Raw genomic sequence first — 16,155 nt, forward strand, 5'->3', positions numbered from 1 at the left:
ACCTGATACAAGTGTCCGCGAATCTTGGTCACAATCTGAATCGCTTGTGAAAGAAGTATGCTCGACAAAATTACAAGTTAACCCCGAAACGATAGAAAAAGCTCATCGGCTCGGGAAATTTCGAGAGGGAAAAACGCGGCCCGTGATCGCAAGGTTCGGGTCATTGAAAGAAAAGCACCTGATTTTAGGAAAGGCCAAGAATTTGAAAGATACAGGTATCGGTATGTCGGAAGACTTTTCTGAACCAGTGCGAAAGAAAAGGCGAATTTTGTGGCAGTTTGCTAGAGAAAAGAGAAGCGGGGACGCACGAGTACAGCTAAAACACGATACCCTTCACATGGACGGCATCAGGTACACTTACGATGATACCTCAGGCAAGGTTGTGCAGTGCAAGTGACCGACTAAGTTCTTATGCTCTTCACTTTCTTTTTTGTTAGTAAACTGTAGGAGCATTAAAAATAAAGTTGACATATTCGATGACTTAGTGCGCATGACCAAACCAAGTGTAGTTATCGGTACTGAATCATGGCTGAATGAAGACGTGGCAAACACCGAGGTATTTCCAGATAACTTTACTTGTTACAGGAAAGACAGGAACTATCATGGAGGTGGTGTATTTATCTTGGTAGATCAGCGCATTCCGTCTATAGGCATAAGCACTACAGACGATACGAGTGAAGCTGTTTGGTGTCAACTTAAGCTCTCGAATGGCAAATCACTATCAGTCTGCTCTTTTTATCAACCGCCAACTGGTTCAACTAAGGAATTTAGTGAATTCACTGCTACAGCTACAAAAATCGCCTCTGATTACGTCGTTGTAGGTGGGGATTTTAACCTGCCTGATCTCGACTGGAATGAGCAACCAATAGCTTCTGGAAGTTCTCTTAGTTTTAAATCTGAAATGGCTGATTTCATGAACCTCTTGTCTTTAACACAGACAGTGTTGAAACCAACTCGAGGAGGTCATATCCTTGATCTATTTTTCACAAATATGCCAGAAATGGTAGAAAACACTGAAGTATTACCAGGGATAAGTGACCACGAGGTTGTGCTAAGTGAGATAAATATGAAACATACGAGTGCTTACAGTGAAAGGAGTCGGTGCATGTACAATTACGCGAAGGCTAATGTGCAAGGAATCAACACTGCATTGGAGGCATATTTCATTGTTTTCGAAACACTTGCCGATGATTATTCAGTAGAAGAGCTGTGGAATTTGTTTAAAGACAAGATTCTAGAGCTGAGAAACCGATTTGTTCCGACATGGGTGCTAACTAGAAGGCGTAATAAAAGTAAACCATGGTTTTGTAGAGAACTCGACGTTTTGGTCAAGCGTAGGCAGAGAATTTACCGTTCATTTAAAAGAAATCCCTCGGAAGAGAACTCTTGCAAACTGAAGCTGGCAACGCGTGAAGTAAATAATGCTACAGTCGAAATGAAAGTAGCCTACTTTAAAACAATTGAACGTAAAATAACGCAAAACCCGAAAGAACTTTGGAGGTATATCAAACGAAACAAGAAAGACAACATTTCAATTCCCGCTTTGACCAGCGGTGATATTACCGTGAGCGATACGACAGAAAAGGCTAAGTTGTTCAATTTATATTTTACGTCAGTGTTCTCAGCCGCTACTGACCCCCAAAAAGACTTGAAATTGTTGGTACACGAATCCACATCCATGCCTGATGTAGTACTTGACGCTCGTGGCATTGAATTACTACTTAGAGATCTAGATTGTGCAAAAGCAGTGGGTCCTGATTGCTTGCCTAATTTTATGTTGAAGTCTTCTTCCCATGCAGTGTCTATGTACTTGAAAGTTATTTTTGAAAAATCGTTAAAACAGAGTTCTCTCCCAACTGATTGGAAAATGGCGTCTGTTGCTCCTATACATAAATCTGGCCCGCGCAATGCTGTGAATAATTACCGCCCTATCTCACTCACTTCTGTGTGCAGTAAAATTCTTGAACATATTTTATATACTGCGATTGTAAAGCACATAGATAGTAATTCCCTATTCAACTCTAACCAGCATGGATTTAGGCAGGGGCTATCATGCGTCACACAACTGGTAGAGTTCACCCATGTTTTAGCAGCAGCACTGGACGACAAATTTTCGGTCGACTGTATTTTCCTCGACTTTCAAAAAGCGTTCGACACTGTATCACACTTCTTATTGCTGAAAAAACTAACCAGCTTTAATATTAATCACCAAGTTATTGCATGGATTGCTGAATATCTACATGAGAGGCGACAATATGTAGTTGTAAACGGCGAACAGTCTGAAATAACTAGTGTTACGTCAGGGGTACCTCAGGGATCAGTTCTGGGACCATTACTTTTCTTATTATATATAAATGACATTAACGAAAACGTACAATCCCATATTAGGCTATTTGCAGACGACTGCATTTTATATCGTCAGATTACCTCTGAAACTGACTGTTCCGTAATCCAAAACGACCTATGTGCAATATACGCGTGGTGCCAGCGATGGGAAATGAAACTGAACCTTAAGAAAACTGTATGCATGAGGTTTTCCAGAAAAAGAAACCCAGGTGAATTTGAATACACAATAAACAGCTCTCCGGTAAAAATGGTGCGCGAATACAAATACCTAGGTGTTTTCTTTTGCCCCTCTCTATCATGGAATCGGCATGTGGATTACACTGTAAATAAAGCTTGTCGGAGCTTAGGATTCTTAAAAAGAAACACACGTGCTTTTCCACAGCAAACCCGAGAGGTACTATACAAAACATACGTGAGATCAGTACTGGAGTACGCATGCTGTGTGTGGGACCCTGCAACATCATCAAATAAAGAAAGATTAGAAAAAGTTCAGTCTATGGCGGCGAGATATGTGTTTAATGCACCTATGTATGACAGACAATTCAGTGCGACGGAAGCTAAGCTGAAGTTAAAATGGAAGTCTCTGCAGCACCGAAGGGCATCGTTTCGACTGAAGCTATTGCACAGCATATTTTATTCTCATACTCGAATTCCCTGTGACGTATACATAAGCCGGCCTCACTACATTTCAGCCCGCAAAGATCATGAACACAAGATAAGAGAATATAAATGTAATACATCGTCCTTCAGCAACTCTTTTTTTCCGAGAACTATCAGTCAGTGGAATCGACTTCCTCCCACAATTGTAGAAATTTCTTCAACGGATGCGTTCTTTTCTGCAATAAAAATGATTGAATCTTTGGACCGCTAAGCCCTGTAGACTACGTGTGTGCGCCTGGCAGTCGCCATGATCTGTACGGTATCTTGGTTGTAAGCTATGTTGTTTTGTTTTGGTGTTAATTTGCCCTTGTGCTAGACGAATGCTGCACTTTGTCTTAATTATCATGAGATTTTCATCAATTTTTTTTTTTTTTTAATACATATGACTTTTCTGACGCATCTGTGCTCGGTGCAACTGTGTATGTTTTTGTATTTTGGAAATCTACTTCTTTTCTCTTTTTTACTTATGTGAATGCAATTATGTGAACTTATGTGAACCTGCAATTTTCATGTTCTTTTCTGTACCCCCCCCCCCCACTATAATGCCTGTATGGGCGCTGTGGGTACTAATTAAATAAATAAATAAATAAATATTAAGGGTGCCAACAGTTCGTGCTGTCGGCATAAGCAAGGGTTACATACTGGCAACAGATGCATCCGACGTAGCTTTAGGAGGATGTATTGCTCAAATTGATGAAAATGGCAGGAAATTGCCGGTGGCTTTTCTCAGCAAGAAGCTAACACCGGCTGAAACCCACTGGGCCATGACAAAGAGAGAAGCTTATGCTGTCATATGCGCATTACAGTGTCTTGAGATATGGCTTTTTGGTGCAAATGTCACAGTGGTGACTGACCATAATCCTCCAAAGTTCCTCACCTTGACGTCTGCTCAGAGTGCATGGCTGATGTGCTGGGCACTGGCACCACAGAAGTTTAATGTCATAATAATGCACAGAAGGGGTAGCCTTAATGTGAATGTGGACGCGTTGTCTCGGCTGGCAAGCCCGCACTCGTTGGGGTAGAATATGAATGCATGGATAGGAATTATACTGGTCATAGTACTGTGGGCTTTTAGTTGTTTTTTTTTTTTTTTTCTGCAAAAGAGTAGCTACTTGGGCTGGTTGTTATTGCATTTTAAAAGAAATATACAGTCCTAGCGTGCAGATAGAAAAAGAGGGCTTTTAGTGAGTGGCACATCCCTACTTTGCACTCCCTCTGTAATTCAAGTGCATCCCTACCTGCAGTGGCCGATGACCGATGATTGGAAACAACTTGGATTCCCATCGGCTTCTGTTATCATTGGTCAATGCTCGGACAGCGTGACAGAAAAGGGCATGGCCTACAAGCAAAATATGGGCGAGATGGTAGCGAAAGCCTCAAATCTATTCTTAAAAGTGCACGTTACTCTCAGTTATTTGCTCTTCTCAATAATTAGAATGAAACAAAAGTTTTGGAAAATGCCTGTGATATTAAACATGGAGGCCAAGGGCTTTCCTGACACATACCGTGGTTGCTGGCCAGTGCTCACAGAATTAGCCTGTTCATCAAGCTTACTTACTTTTGTGTATAATATACTATTCGACAGAAATTTGTAGCATGCGTGAGCACGTACAAGTGGTAAAAAAGTAAAGCGATTAGAGCGGATATGGCCGTTTCTTTGGTCACTTTGTCGTGAAGTCAGACGAACAGCTACCGAATAGCCATGGACCCTCATTTTTTCCTGTCAGTAATTCAGTTCGCACTGGCTTCGCTACGGAATACCTCTTTTTCTTTTCATCCAAAGGACCGAAGTTTACCAGCAAGTGCACAGTGTGGCGTTTAAACTGCACGCTTTTTACCGTGTGCATGCCGTTTGGCCTATGCACAGCCTTACTGTGCTTAAGAAAAATAGTTCACCAAAGCATCGAGCCAGGCAGTTTTCAGAAGCCCACAAACTGAAACGGCTGTAAAGCACTTACGTAATAGTACAAAAGTCATCAAAAATATTGCAATTCGTTTAGCTTTAAGCCAGTATAAACGTATGCACCGTTTATGCTCGCTTCTACATTCCACCGCGTGTTACGTGTATGACTGCACGCCTTGTTCACCTCGTTCACTCGTAGGATTGATGTCACAGCCGTGCAGCGACGAGCTGTTTATTCCAGTTGAAATAGGAGGTGAGTAATTATCAGCAGTACTTGTTTTTGCCCTTGTTCTCTGAGTGCCATATGTGAATTGGCGGTCAGGTTTACGGGGGAAAAAAAGCGCATATGTTAAGAAGCGGGTGCTGCGTAGTCCTAGCTTAGTCGTAGCTCGTCTCCGCGAGATTGCACCTGGCGTAGTCTGTTGTTACAAGTAATAACCAAACATATTCAAAACGTTCTTCGGTACAGTGTTCGAGCACCAATTCAATTTGGCATATTTTTTTTAAATTAGCGATACACTATTTTCGGGCAAAACTTGAAATTAACTGAAACGACTCTGTCTGAAGAACAGACAAGCATCCGCCGGTTGTGTATGTTGAAGCGTGGTGCACGACCATTTCTTGTTCCCTTCAGGCGGGACTGCCTGTCGCTGACGACTAGTGCATCTCGCTGATGCACTATGCGATTTAGGGTTGACGCCAGTGCTTTCTTAATTAATTCAAAATTATAAGATTGTGTGTGCGGTCACACTTAAAAGGTAAAATAGATATGAAGGCTGGTGACAAATGCGAGAAAGTCATGGGTCATGTACCATCCAAATTCAGGCGCGCCAGTATTTTTTTCTTTTACGTAATGTTTTGATGCAGTAAGGTTCCTCGGTATTGTTGGGTCTACTTTAATAGAAGTATACTTAAAAAAAAAAATGTTACGATAAAATTTTAGCTTCAGCGACTTCGGGATTTCGTTTACCAATATTGATAAAGTTGTCGTTTAAATGTTGGCACAGTTTACAAGTTGTGGTTAGTCAATAAGTACCCAACATTGGCGAACGATGCTATTCTGAATGTAATGATTTCAGAATTTTCATTGTATAATCTGTCGTAAATGATCTATAATCAGCTAAATGTATTGTTAGTTACGTATATCTTTTCTACTTTCTTGCATGCAATGAGTGCCACTCGTCAGACTATTTATAAATTACACAAACAGATGATTCTTCCAGTTGTGTAACAGAATCTTTAGGAAATTTACGCCAAAAAGTGCTGTTTACAAGAAACAATTGGGCCTAAATACTTACTCGGTTTTGTGTATTTTAATCACAATTTTCTACAACAAAGGCATACTTTTGCCAGTCCAACAAGTACTTCGTAGAATGTGCAATGACCATATTGATGAATTGGTGCTGTTTTGTTAAGGCAAGAATATCCTTCTGGTGGCACAAACACCACTGCATATAGTAGAGGCTTTTTCAAAGCTTGTAAACATGTGTTACATTTATCAACTTTCTAATTGATGTATTGCATTTTTTATAGGTCAGCTATTTGTTCTTAGAAAATGTCAGCAGTACTGAATACGCTGTGCACAGAAAGCTTCATCATATTATACTAATTTGGTTAGAAAGAAGTACTGCTGGGCCGCTGAGAATAATTTTTCATTTAAAAACCTGCAAATGTGGCGCTGCTTCTGCTTGGTGAACATCGACGGAAAACAAATAAATTGGTGCTGCTTTGCCTTTTATTGGCAACATCCTTATGAATTTTTGTTATGTCAATGCTGTGATATTTTGGTTGCTGTTCTTTAGAAAATGTTCCACTAGGACCAGAATATTGCACATACTGCATCACTGATGTTTGTTTGACAACTTCACATACTAATACAATTTTTTTTTTTCAGTTTATATATGCTGCCCTCCTCAAAAAAGCCAACTTGTGCCATCTGGAGCAAGATTGAGCATTGAAACAGTTTCACTGCCACCATATTCACCACATAAATGTTGTATAATTTTATTTCCTGTTCTATCAGCTTAGCAATATGTGGGAGCCGGGAGCCAGAGCACACAACCAAATTCATCGTATAAACAGTCAGCTGCATGACTAAGCGGCAGGACTGCTCAATAATGAGCATTGAAATAAAATAAAGCATTGACAACAGAAGCTACACAACAAAAATAACCTTCGTAAATAAAGGTGCATTGACTACCTCGGTAATGTTTATAAATGTAAAGGTACGTACATACAAAAAAACACGGACACTAAACAGTGTTTCTGCGCCAATGCTGCTTCCAGAATGCTATCAATAAAAAATTACCCTTTTTTTTTTTCAATTGAAAGACTTTGTTCTAGACTGTGTGAGGACAAAGGAATTTTTTTTTTTCAATTGTTTGTCTTCATGGGGATCTCTCATGACTGCACACTACTTTGTAATAAAAATGCATCATCCAGTTCAAGTATTTCCTTCCCGTCTATGCAGGTGCTGTCATCCTCATAACCATGCATAACCAATTAATTTCGCAACAAATGTTCCTACTGTGTGTTTTGTTGAAAATTGATGAAAGCAGTTGCCTAAGAGATGGCTTATTAAAGAAGAGGATCTCATGATGTTTTTTCCTCTCATTTTCTAGATGAGATATACCCTGTTCATCAAAACTGACACAGCTGTTTTGGACGTAACACAAGGATGGCTCGTGTTTGCTTCAGATCAAGAATGTGCACCTATGCGAGAAGGCATGCCACTACGATAGCTGACTTCAAAGAAGCCCAAGAAACACTTCAGAAACACAAGATTTTGCTAAATGGAAAAAAAACATGACATATTGCCTTAAGTATATTGCATGTAAAATAAACCTGAAGCACAAAAAATATTTGTATTGTTAGTTCTCGTGAGGGAGGCGGGGGGCATGAAAAATCTAGAAAAAACTAGCCGGGGCATCAAATTGTAGCCAAGAAAAAAAGAACATAAATGAGCCAGAAATTTCATTGGCCAAAATGCTTGGCTCCCATGCCAAGAACATGCTTGGCTATTGCATGGTATTCCAACGCAGTGCCTACCTTGGAAACGGGTGTTTTCAACAATTTTCCAAGGACGGCCTTCCTTTGCTTGGCCAATGGCAGGCCTGTTCCACTTCCCAAGCACATAACTTCTCTTAGCCTCCAATAACTTTCCAAGCATGGACAGCTTGGCCACTGATGATTTACCATGCTTGGCCCAAGCAAATTTTGTTGGTAGGGATTATTCAGCCTCTACAGGAAGCAACAAATGCGGACGTCAGACATTGGTCAGTTGTATCACGACACGTTTATGCAACACAGTGGCGGCAGAGCAGTCATGGACACGTTACAGTAAAAAGTAACAGTGTTACAGTTAGTTACCATGAAATAGTAATGCCGTTACTTTTTTATTGCCACATAAAATAAGTAATTGCTTGCATACGAAATTATAGAATATATTTAATAAAAATGTATGAAGAGGAACGGGAAGTGCGTAACGAGTGGAGCCGACGTCCATTAAGTCTATTCTCTATGTTGTTCATTGTGTGTCAGACGCTGTTCAGAGAGCTTTGCGCCCGCTAGGCATACAAACCGCATTTAAGCCCCGCTATAACTTGGGACACGTGTTCGCGAAACCCAAAGACCGCACGCCTGGAAAAGATCAGTACGGAATCATTTACAAGTACGATGCGGGGGTAGCGAAGCGACATAATTACATCAATGAAACGGGCAGCAAAGGATCAGGGAAGGACCAGGAAAGTACCAGGAAAGCAAAGGTTGGTAAAGTCCAACATACAACGCGTTCTTAGATGGAGCTTGTTGAACACTGCTGGACAGGGTGTACGTAGCTTTGACCTAAACAATGCGATGATGCTGGCTCATGAGCAAAAGTTAATTAATTATCTGTCTAACAAAGAAAAAAGAGCCTTTAAAATTCTCCTTTTGTTTATTCGCTAGTTCATGGCACATCAGACTTTTAGCCGTTTCAAGCTGCCATTTTCTAGCCACCAGTCTGTCAAACATGATTAGCTCGAAGCCTCGGAAGGAGGCTTTCCTGACACAACAAGAGAGCTAGCAGCTTAAGAGTCAAAAAGAATATATATGCCTCCCCCCCCCCCCCTCTAAAAAGTGGAACGTGAACTTGGAAAGCTGTTCAGTTGCAACAATATTGATGTACGACATGTAGTTGACAAGTAAATTCCAAATACGGTCTTCTGCAGAGAACATATTCCTCTCTTACAATAACAGAAAGCTGAGCTAGTTGATACGTATTCATTCTACAAAAAACAGGGCGTACCACAAGGACACAAGAAGGAAGAGTAAACATCACAAACGCCGACTATCAACTGAGGAAGCACACAAAATGCTTGCAACAAATTAGTGGTAGCACATGAGAGATAAGTGGTAGCACATGCGTAAGCCAACCGTCAATTGCAAAAAGAGGAAATAAAATGTCTTAACAATTATCTTTCACATAGTTTGCCACGTGTGCCGGATTGATAGTGTAGCCTTGCACATGGGCATGTGCAGATAAGTTTTTCGTGTCTTCTTTCTTTTTTGCCTTTTGTGCACTTCCTCAGTTGCTAGTCAGCATTTGTGGCGCCTACTCTTCCTTCTTGTGTCCTTGTCGTAAGCCTTGTTTTTTGTAGAATGAATATTCCTTTCAGCGACTTCTTTTTAACTATGAGTGAGCCCTCATGTGGAAAGCTAAAACGTGGAGAAAATGTGAAGAAAGTAAGTTTGAAAAAGTCAAAAGCACTTAACATTGGCCTCTAACAAGTCTTGCTGCTAAATAATTTTTTACAAAATTAAAAAGTAACTAATGGTACATTCCGCTATTACTGCATAAAAAAGTAACAGTGTTACAGTTACATGTTCCTCGAACTTAAATGTAGCTAGTTACCGTCCGAAAATGCTGAAAAAAGTAACTAGTTACCGGTAACACGTTACAAGCAACTAGTTACTGCCCATGATTGCAGCAAAGTTGTTAGGTTGAACGACACGGTGCCTGCGACTTGGATAAAAAAAGTGAGCAGTGGGAGAATGCTAAGGGGAAGCACCGTGCACCGTGAAAGAGTGACCCTCGCACGAGACCTCTGCGAATGAACTTAAGACCCTCGTGCAGCAGTGTTTTCAACAGACGCAAGAGGAGGCACCGTGCTGGGACCGTGAGAACGTGACCCTCACACGACACCTTCGTGAATGAACTGGAAAAGACCCCATGCAGCAGTGTTTTTAACAGACGCGAGGGGGGGAGGATTCGGGAGAGACAGATTTTAAATGTGCCGGGCGCGCATCACGAATAAACGAACTAAATTTACCCAGTCTAAGTCCCCTCATCAGCAACATACGAGGGCCAGCATTCTCGGTCCACACCAGACAAAAGGGCAAACGAACCTCACTGTGACCATATCCGCTTCCCACTAGATGATCGCGCAACTTCAAAGCTCATTCAAAAACCAAGGCCATACAAAGGGAAAAAAACGACATGAATTGAATGACAGATTCTCTCCTTCATGCCGAATGGTGCAGTATGTCCGCAAAAAACGTGAGATGTCTCGAATGCGGCAATTAAAACTTTCGATAGTGAGCTATGGAAGCCCTGTGGATGCAGTACAGAAAGAGTTAAGTGGGCATATGAGGTGGCTAGCGGCAGCGAGTATAGCTTGCAAGGCTGCAGTAATGCTTGACAGAGCTAAAAAGTGGTTAGCTGAACACAGCATGGCCGAACAGACAGTTAGTTGCGAAAGAATACCCAAGGCCTGATACCGGCTCCCCCTTTGTATTAGCTGTGTCGAACATTCATCTCAAACTGGGGCTCAGTACAAAGCACTAAAAGGAATTCTGCATTGGAGACATGAAAATGAAAGACACGCGGGGACTGGTTGAATGAGAATGACAGTCTCCAGACACTAAAACACAGCCATAGTTTATAGCGCAAATATTGCAACACTGAGATGGTCACCGATCGATGATGATGATGATGATGTTTGAAGTTTTGTGGCGCAAGGGCCATTTCACGGCCAAAGAGCGCCAGTTCATGTTACTAAGAATATGGACAATGATTGTGATAAGCGGCTGTATAAAGGCCATAAAATTCCTCGCGGTAAGGCGGGTAAAAACATACAAGTAATAAAATCATGACCATGCCGTGAAAGGTGTGTGTGGTGAGGATAGATGACAAGAGTTGGTGATTATAAAAAACGATGGTGGATATGAATGGCATTAGCACAAGTGCCTCACTCGTTCATACCCTTGCGTCCAAGGGCCGTGAGGCAAGTGCTTTCTTGTGCAACCGCCGCAGCAAAAACCTCTCTAGAGAGGTCGTGCTACGGAATGCCCGGGTGTATGATATGAAAATTATTAATTTCTTTTAAAAACGCTAACAATGATTTATGACTGAAAAGCGGTTCCCTACCAACGAACATTGGAGGGTGTAAAGGTATATGTTGTCGGTAGGGTAATGTAAAATGTTGTTTTCTTATAGTTTCTAAGTGTTTACACTGGATTAACATGTGAAGGACGGTTAATGGTTCACCACATCTGTCACACAATGGTGGATCGCCACCAGACAAAAGATATGTGTGTGTCGTGTATGTGTGTCCTATCCTGAGTCTCGTTAGTATTACCTCTGTATGACGCGATTTCGATACAGGCAGCCAATGACCAAGGTGTGGCTTAGTAACGTGTAGTTTGTTTTGTGTGTGTGTATCCCACTTGCTCTCCCAGTAGTCCCGGAGGTTTCGTTTGAGAGACGGCTTAAGATCAAGGGCCGGGATTGATATGGATGTAATGGCGGTGCTCTCATGGACGGATGCAGCGAGCTGATCCGCCCTCACGTTGCCTTGAATCTCACGGTGCCCTGGCACCCAGCACACTACAACATGTTGTTTGTGTGTGTGGAGTGTGCATAAAATGGAGTAAAGTGAGACAAGGACTGGGTTTTTGTGTTTTTTAAGAGTGTGCAGAGCCGTTACTACACTGAGGGAGTCTGTATAAATTACTGCTTTTTGTATTTGTAATTGTTTTATGTGTTTAGCTGCCACAAGTATCGCGTAAGCTTCCGCTGTGAAGATACTTGTGCGTGGATGTAGAGGGCCAGCATCCGAAAAGGATGGGCCGACAGCAGCGTAGGACACAGAGGAGTTAGTCTTGGAGGCATCTGTGAAGAACTCAGGACGTGTGTATTGGTGTTGAAGTTCCAAAAAGTATGTTCGGATATGGGCAATAGGTGCATGTTTTGTAACTTCTAGGAAAGACACATCGCAGTCTATAGTCTGCCACTGCCACGGTGGCGGGTATGCTACAGGAGCCATTAAACTGTGTTCAAGTGACACTGCAGTTTCTTGAGCTAGACACTTCAGGCGAACTGAGAAGGGCTGCCTCATCGAAGGCCTGTTTTGAAACAGAGTTGAGCTCGACAAATCATTAATTGTAGAGTATGAGGGGTGCTCCTTGTCTGCTTTCACCTTAAGGAAGTAAACAAAGGACATGTAGGTTCTTTGCAGATGAAGCGACCACTCATTTGACTCAACGTAAAGGCTTTCTACGGGGCTGGTGCGAAAAGCACCCGTAGAAAGGCGGATGCCCAAATGGTGCACGGGGTCCAGCATCTTCAAGGCACTTTGAGTAGCAGACTGATAGACAACGGCCCCATAATCTAAGCGGGTGCGAATGAGGCTTCTATAGAGGTTCATGAGGCATTGCCTATCACTACCCCAAGTAGTACGTGACAACACTTTTAAAACATTCATGGCTTTTAAACATTTTGTTTTTAGATACTTGATGTACGGCACGAAGGACAACTTGTTGTCCAAGATTAGGCCTAAGAATTTATGCTCGGCTTTGACGGACAGACGTTGCCCGTTCAGTCGAATGTCAGGTTCCGAGTGCATTCCTCTCTTTCGAGAGAACAAAACACACGTGCTTTTTTGTGGGTTCAGTCGGAATCCATTTTCCTCTGCCCATTTGGAGAGCTTGTTTAAACCTAACTGAACCTGCCGCTCACACAATGCCAGATTGCAAGACCTAAAGCCAAGCTGGACGTCATCGACATATGTGCAATAAAACATATTGCGAGGAATGGTCAAGCGCAAGGAATTCATTTTTATGAGAAAAAGTGTGCAGCTAAGTACACCACCTTGTGGCACGCCTGTTTCCTGAACAAATGTTTGGGAAAGAACCGTGCCCACTCGGACACGGAATGTCCGGTTTGACAGGTAACTTTTGATTATGTGAAACATTCTTCCGCGCACGCCAAGGTGGGAAAGGTCTCTTAGAATTCCGAAACGCCATGTTGTATCATAAGCCTTTTCGATATTGAGGAACACAGAGAGAAAATATTGTTTATGGACGAAGGCATCTCTGATCTGTGCCTCGATACGAACAAGGTGGTCTGTGGTGGATCTACCTTCTCGAAACCCGCACTGAAATGGGTCGAGCAAATTATTTGTTTCAAGGAAATGTACAAGTCGGCAGTTTATCATTTTTTCGAAGACTTTGCACAAGCAGCTTGTAAGTGCTATAGGCCTATAACTCGAGGGTAAAGAAGGGTCTTTGCCCTCTTTCAAAATGGGAATAATAATAGCCTCTTTCCAGGAGGTAGGGATAGCGCCAGAAAACCAGATAGCATTGTACAAACAAAGTAAGGTTTTTCGTGTTTCGATTGGTAGGTTTTTTAACATTTCATACACCACACGTTCAGAACCTGGGGCAGAAGTACTGCAGGAGTTTAGAGACATTTGCAGCTCAGCTAGACTGAAAGCTTGGTTATATGCCTCGGATCTAGTGCATTTGTGTTCAAGTTTCTGCTTTTCTATTCTTGTTCTGTATTTTTGGAAAGTGTCAGTATAGTGGGATGAGCTGGACACCTGTTCGAAGTGTGCACCGAGGAAGTTTGCCTGATTTTCCAAGGTATCACCCCGAGTGTCCACGAGTGGAAGTGTGTGTACTTGTTTTCCTGCTATCCTACCGACCATGTTCCAGACTTTAGCCTCCTGTGTGTATGAATTGATCCCTGACAAAAACTTCTGCCAGCTTTCTCTTCTGGCCTGCCGACGCGTTCTCCTGCCTTGAGACTTTATTTTCTTGAAGGTGTCAAGATTTTCGGCTGTCGGTGAGTTCCGAAGCAGCCTCCAAGCTCTGTTTTGCTGTTTGCGCGCGTTTCGGCATTCGGAGTTCCACCATGGCACACGCCGTTTTCCTGGGTGCCCATTTGTTTGTGGGATGCATTTTGTTGCAGCATCAATCAAAAAAGCTGTGAAGTAGTCGACAGCAACATCAATGCTTAGAGTACATATGTCACTCCAATCTATACGAGCGATGGTATGAAACCGTTCCCAGTCGGCTCTGTTTATGAGCCATTTGGGAACACGGGGTGTACACTCAGTTGCTGTAGTTGTGCTCAAAACTACGGGAAAGTGGTCACTTCCGTACAGATTAGTGACGACTTTCCACTGGAGTAGAGGCACAAGAGATGGAGATACTATGCTTAGGTCTATGGAGGAGTAGGTGTTATTGGCGAGATTATAATAGGTTGGTTCTTTTCGGTTTAGGAGACACGCGCTCGACGAGAGAAGGAACTGTTCGATCAGTCAACCTCGCGCGTCATACCGAGAGTCACCCCATAGCCTGCTATGCGCATTAAAGTCTCCAAGGAGAACATAAGGTTCCGGAAGTTCATCAATTAAAGAGTGTAAATCACGTTTTTGCAGCTGATAGCTAGGAGGAATGTAAATAGTGCAGATTGTGATCAGTTTATCAAAAAGAACCGCTCGAACAGCCACTGCCTCAAGGGATGTTTGGAGTTGTGTGTGCATGCAATTCCTTGATTCACTATGATGGCAACACCTCTGGATGATGTCATGGCATCATCACGGTCCTTTCGAAAAATAACGTACTTGCGAAGAAAATTTGTGTGTTTTGAATTAAGGTGTGTTTCTTGTACACACAGCACTTTTGGTGAGTGTTCGTGTAGGAGTTCTTGGATGTCGTCAAGGTTTCTGAGAAGGCCCCTGACGTTCCATTGTATAATTTGAGTGTTCATGGTGAATGTAAAATAATGCTGTGTGTACGAAAAGCGAGTGGCTGTTTAGACGGGGAGTTTAAGTTCACTTAACAGGGCCGTCACCAGGCCCTGTTATTTGCTTTTTTGTTTTCTTGGCGCGCTCCAAGGAGCCACGCCGCTGTTTCGGCACCAAGGGTGCCGACGTATCCATTGCCTCCTCGGAGGCACTGGATGCCCGCACGTGCGAGCTGTTAGTTTGGATTTTGGGCCTCGCCTGGTGAGGGGAGGCCTTGAGACCCGAAGACTCTGGAGTCTCCGGTCTCTGCTTGGGAGTAGGCGGTGTAGCCTGGGCTACAGCCGCCTTGGGGGCAGGTGCCACAGCCGACGGCTCACTCTGCGTGGGCCGAAGGGGTGGCGAGGGCTGGTGCGGCGTTGCCCCCTGACGCGCCGCATCAGCATATGTTGCGCCGTAAAATGGCGACACTCTTCGTCTTGCTTCTTTGAATGTGATGTTTTCTTTGACTTTAAGAGTGATTATTTCTTTTTCTTTCTTCCAGTTAGGACACGAACGCGAATATGCGGCGTGTTCCCCGTCACAATTCACGCAGTGAGGCGTAGTAACACAGTTATCAGATGGGTGGCCGTGGCTACCACATCTTGCACAAGTTTCCTGACCCCGGCAGTTCTGCGAGCCATGACCAAATCGTTGACATTTATAACACCGTCTTGGATTGGGAATGTAGGGACGGACAGAGAGTTTGATGTAGCCTGTGTCTATAGATGAAGGCAGTGTGCTAGATGCAAAAGTGAGTATTATATGTTTGGTAGGTATTTCTTTGTTGTCACGTCTGATGACGATTCGTTTCACATCCGTGACATTTTGCTCTTTCCACCCTTCAAGCAGTTCCTGTTCAGACATTTCAAGAAGGTCTGCTTCTGAAACAACTCCGCGTGAGGTGTTCATTGATCTATGAGGTGAAACAGATACTGGGATATTACCAAATGCTTTGAGACTGCCAAGTTTTTCATAGTGGTGTTTTTCTGGCAGCTCAAGGAGAAGGTCTCCGCTAGCCATCTTTGTAACCTTGTATCCTGGGCCAAAGAGCTCAGTCAGAGATTTAGCAACGAGAAATGGAGATATGGCTCTGGCTTGTTTTGTTGGCTTTTCGCTGTGCACTACATGAAATTTCGGAAAACATTGTCTGGGTTGATTGAAAATTAATATTTCATCGGTGCGTCCCCTCTTAAGCGG

General features: G+C 42.8%; 2 protein-coding genes across 16 annotated transcripts in view; one reads left to right on the forward strand and one right to left on the reverse strand.

Moving 5' to 3' along the window:
* The window catches only part of LOC142775603 (uncharacterized), a 46,777-nt gene that overhangs the window by 16,148 nt on the left and 14,474 nt on the right, over positions 1 to 16,155 (reverse strand). For 7 of the 15 annotated variants that reach the window (XR_012886814.1, XR_012886817.1, XR_012886815.1 and 4 more), the window contains 2 exons: positions 7,958 to 8,149; positions 4,245 to 4,345 (listed from right to left, as the gene is read on the reverse strand). The exons of 1 other annotated variant lie outside the window; for it this stretch is intronic. Coding sequence is in view for 2 of the 14 variants with exons in the window: in XM_075877098.1 (XP_075733213.1) it covers positions 4,245 to 4,345 (101 nt within the window). In the remaining 12 variants the exon portion in view is untranslated. The remainder of the gene's footprint in view (positions 1 to 4,244; positions 4,346 to 7,957; positions 8,150 to 16,155) is intronic. 7 more of the 15 variants (XR_012886823.1, XR_012886821.1, XR_012886820.1 and 4 more) reach the window with 1 other exon arrangement.
* LOC142775601 (uncharacterized) overlaps positions 8,446 to 16,155 on the forward strand; it is a 54,196-nt gene continuing 46,486 nt past the window's right edge. The window contains exon 1 of the mRNA XM_075877089.1: positions 8,446 to 8,673. Coding sequence (XP_075733204.1) covers positions 8,618 to 8,673 — 56 coding nt within the window. The 5' untranslated portion in view covers positions 8,446 to 8,617. The remainder of the gene's footprint in view (positions 8,674 to 16,155) is intronic.

The sequence above is a fragment of the Rhipicephalus microplus genome, chromosome X, assembly GCF_043290135.1.
Source record: "Rhipicephalus microplus isolate Deutch F79 chromosome X, USDA_Rmic, whole genome shotgun sequence".
Classification (NCBI taxonomy): domain Eukaryota; kingdom Metazoa; phylum Arthropoda; class Arachnida; order Ixodida; family Ixodidae; genus Rhipicephalus; species Rhipicephalus microplus.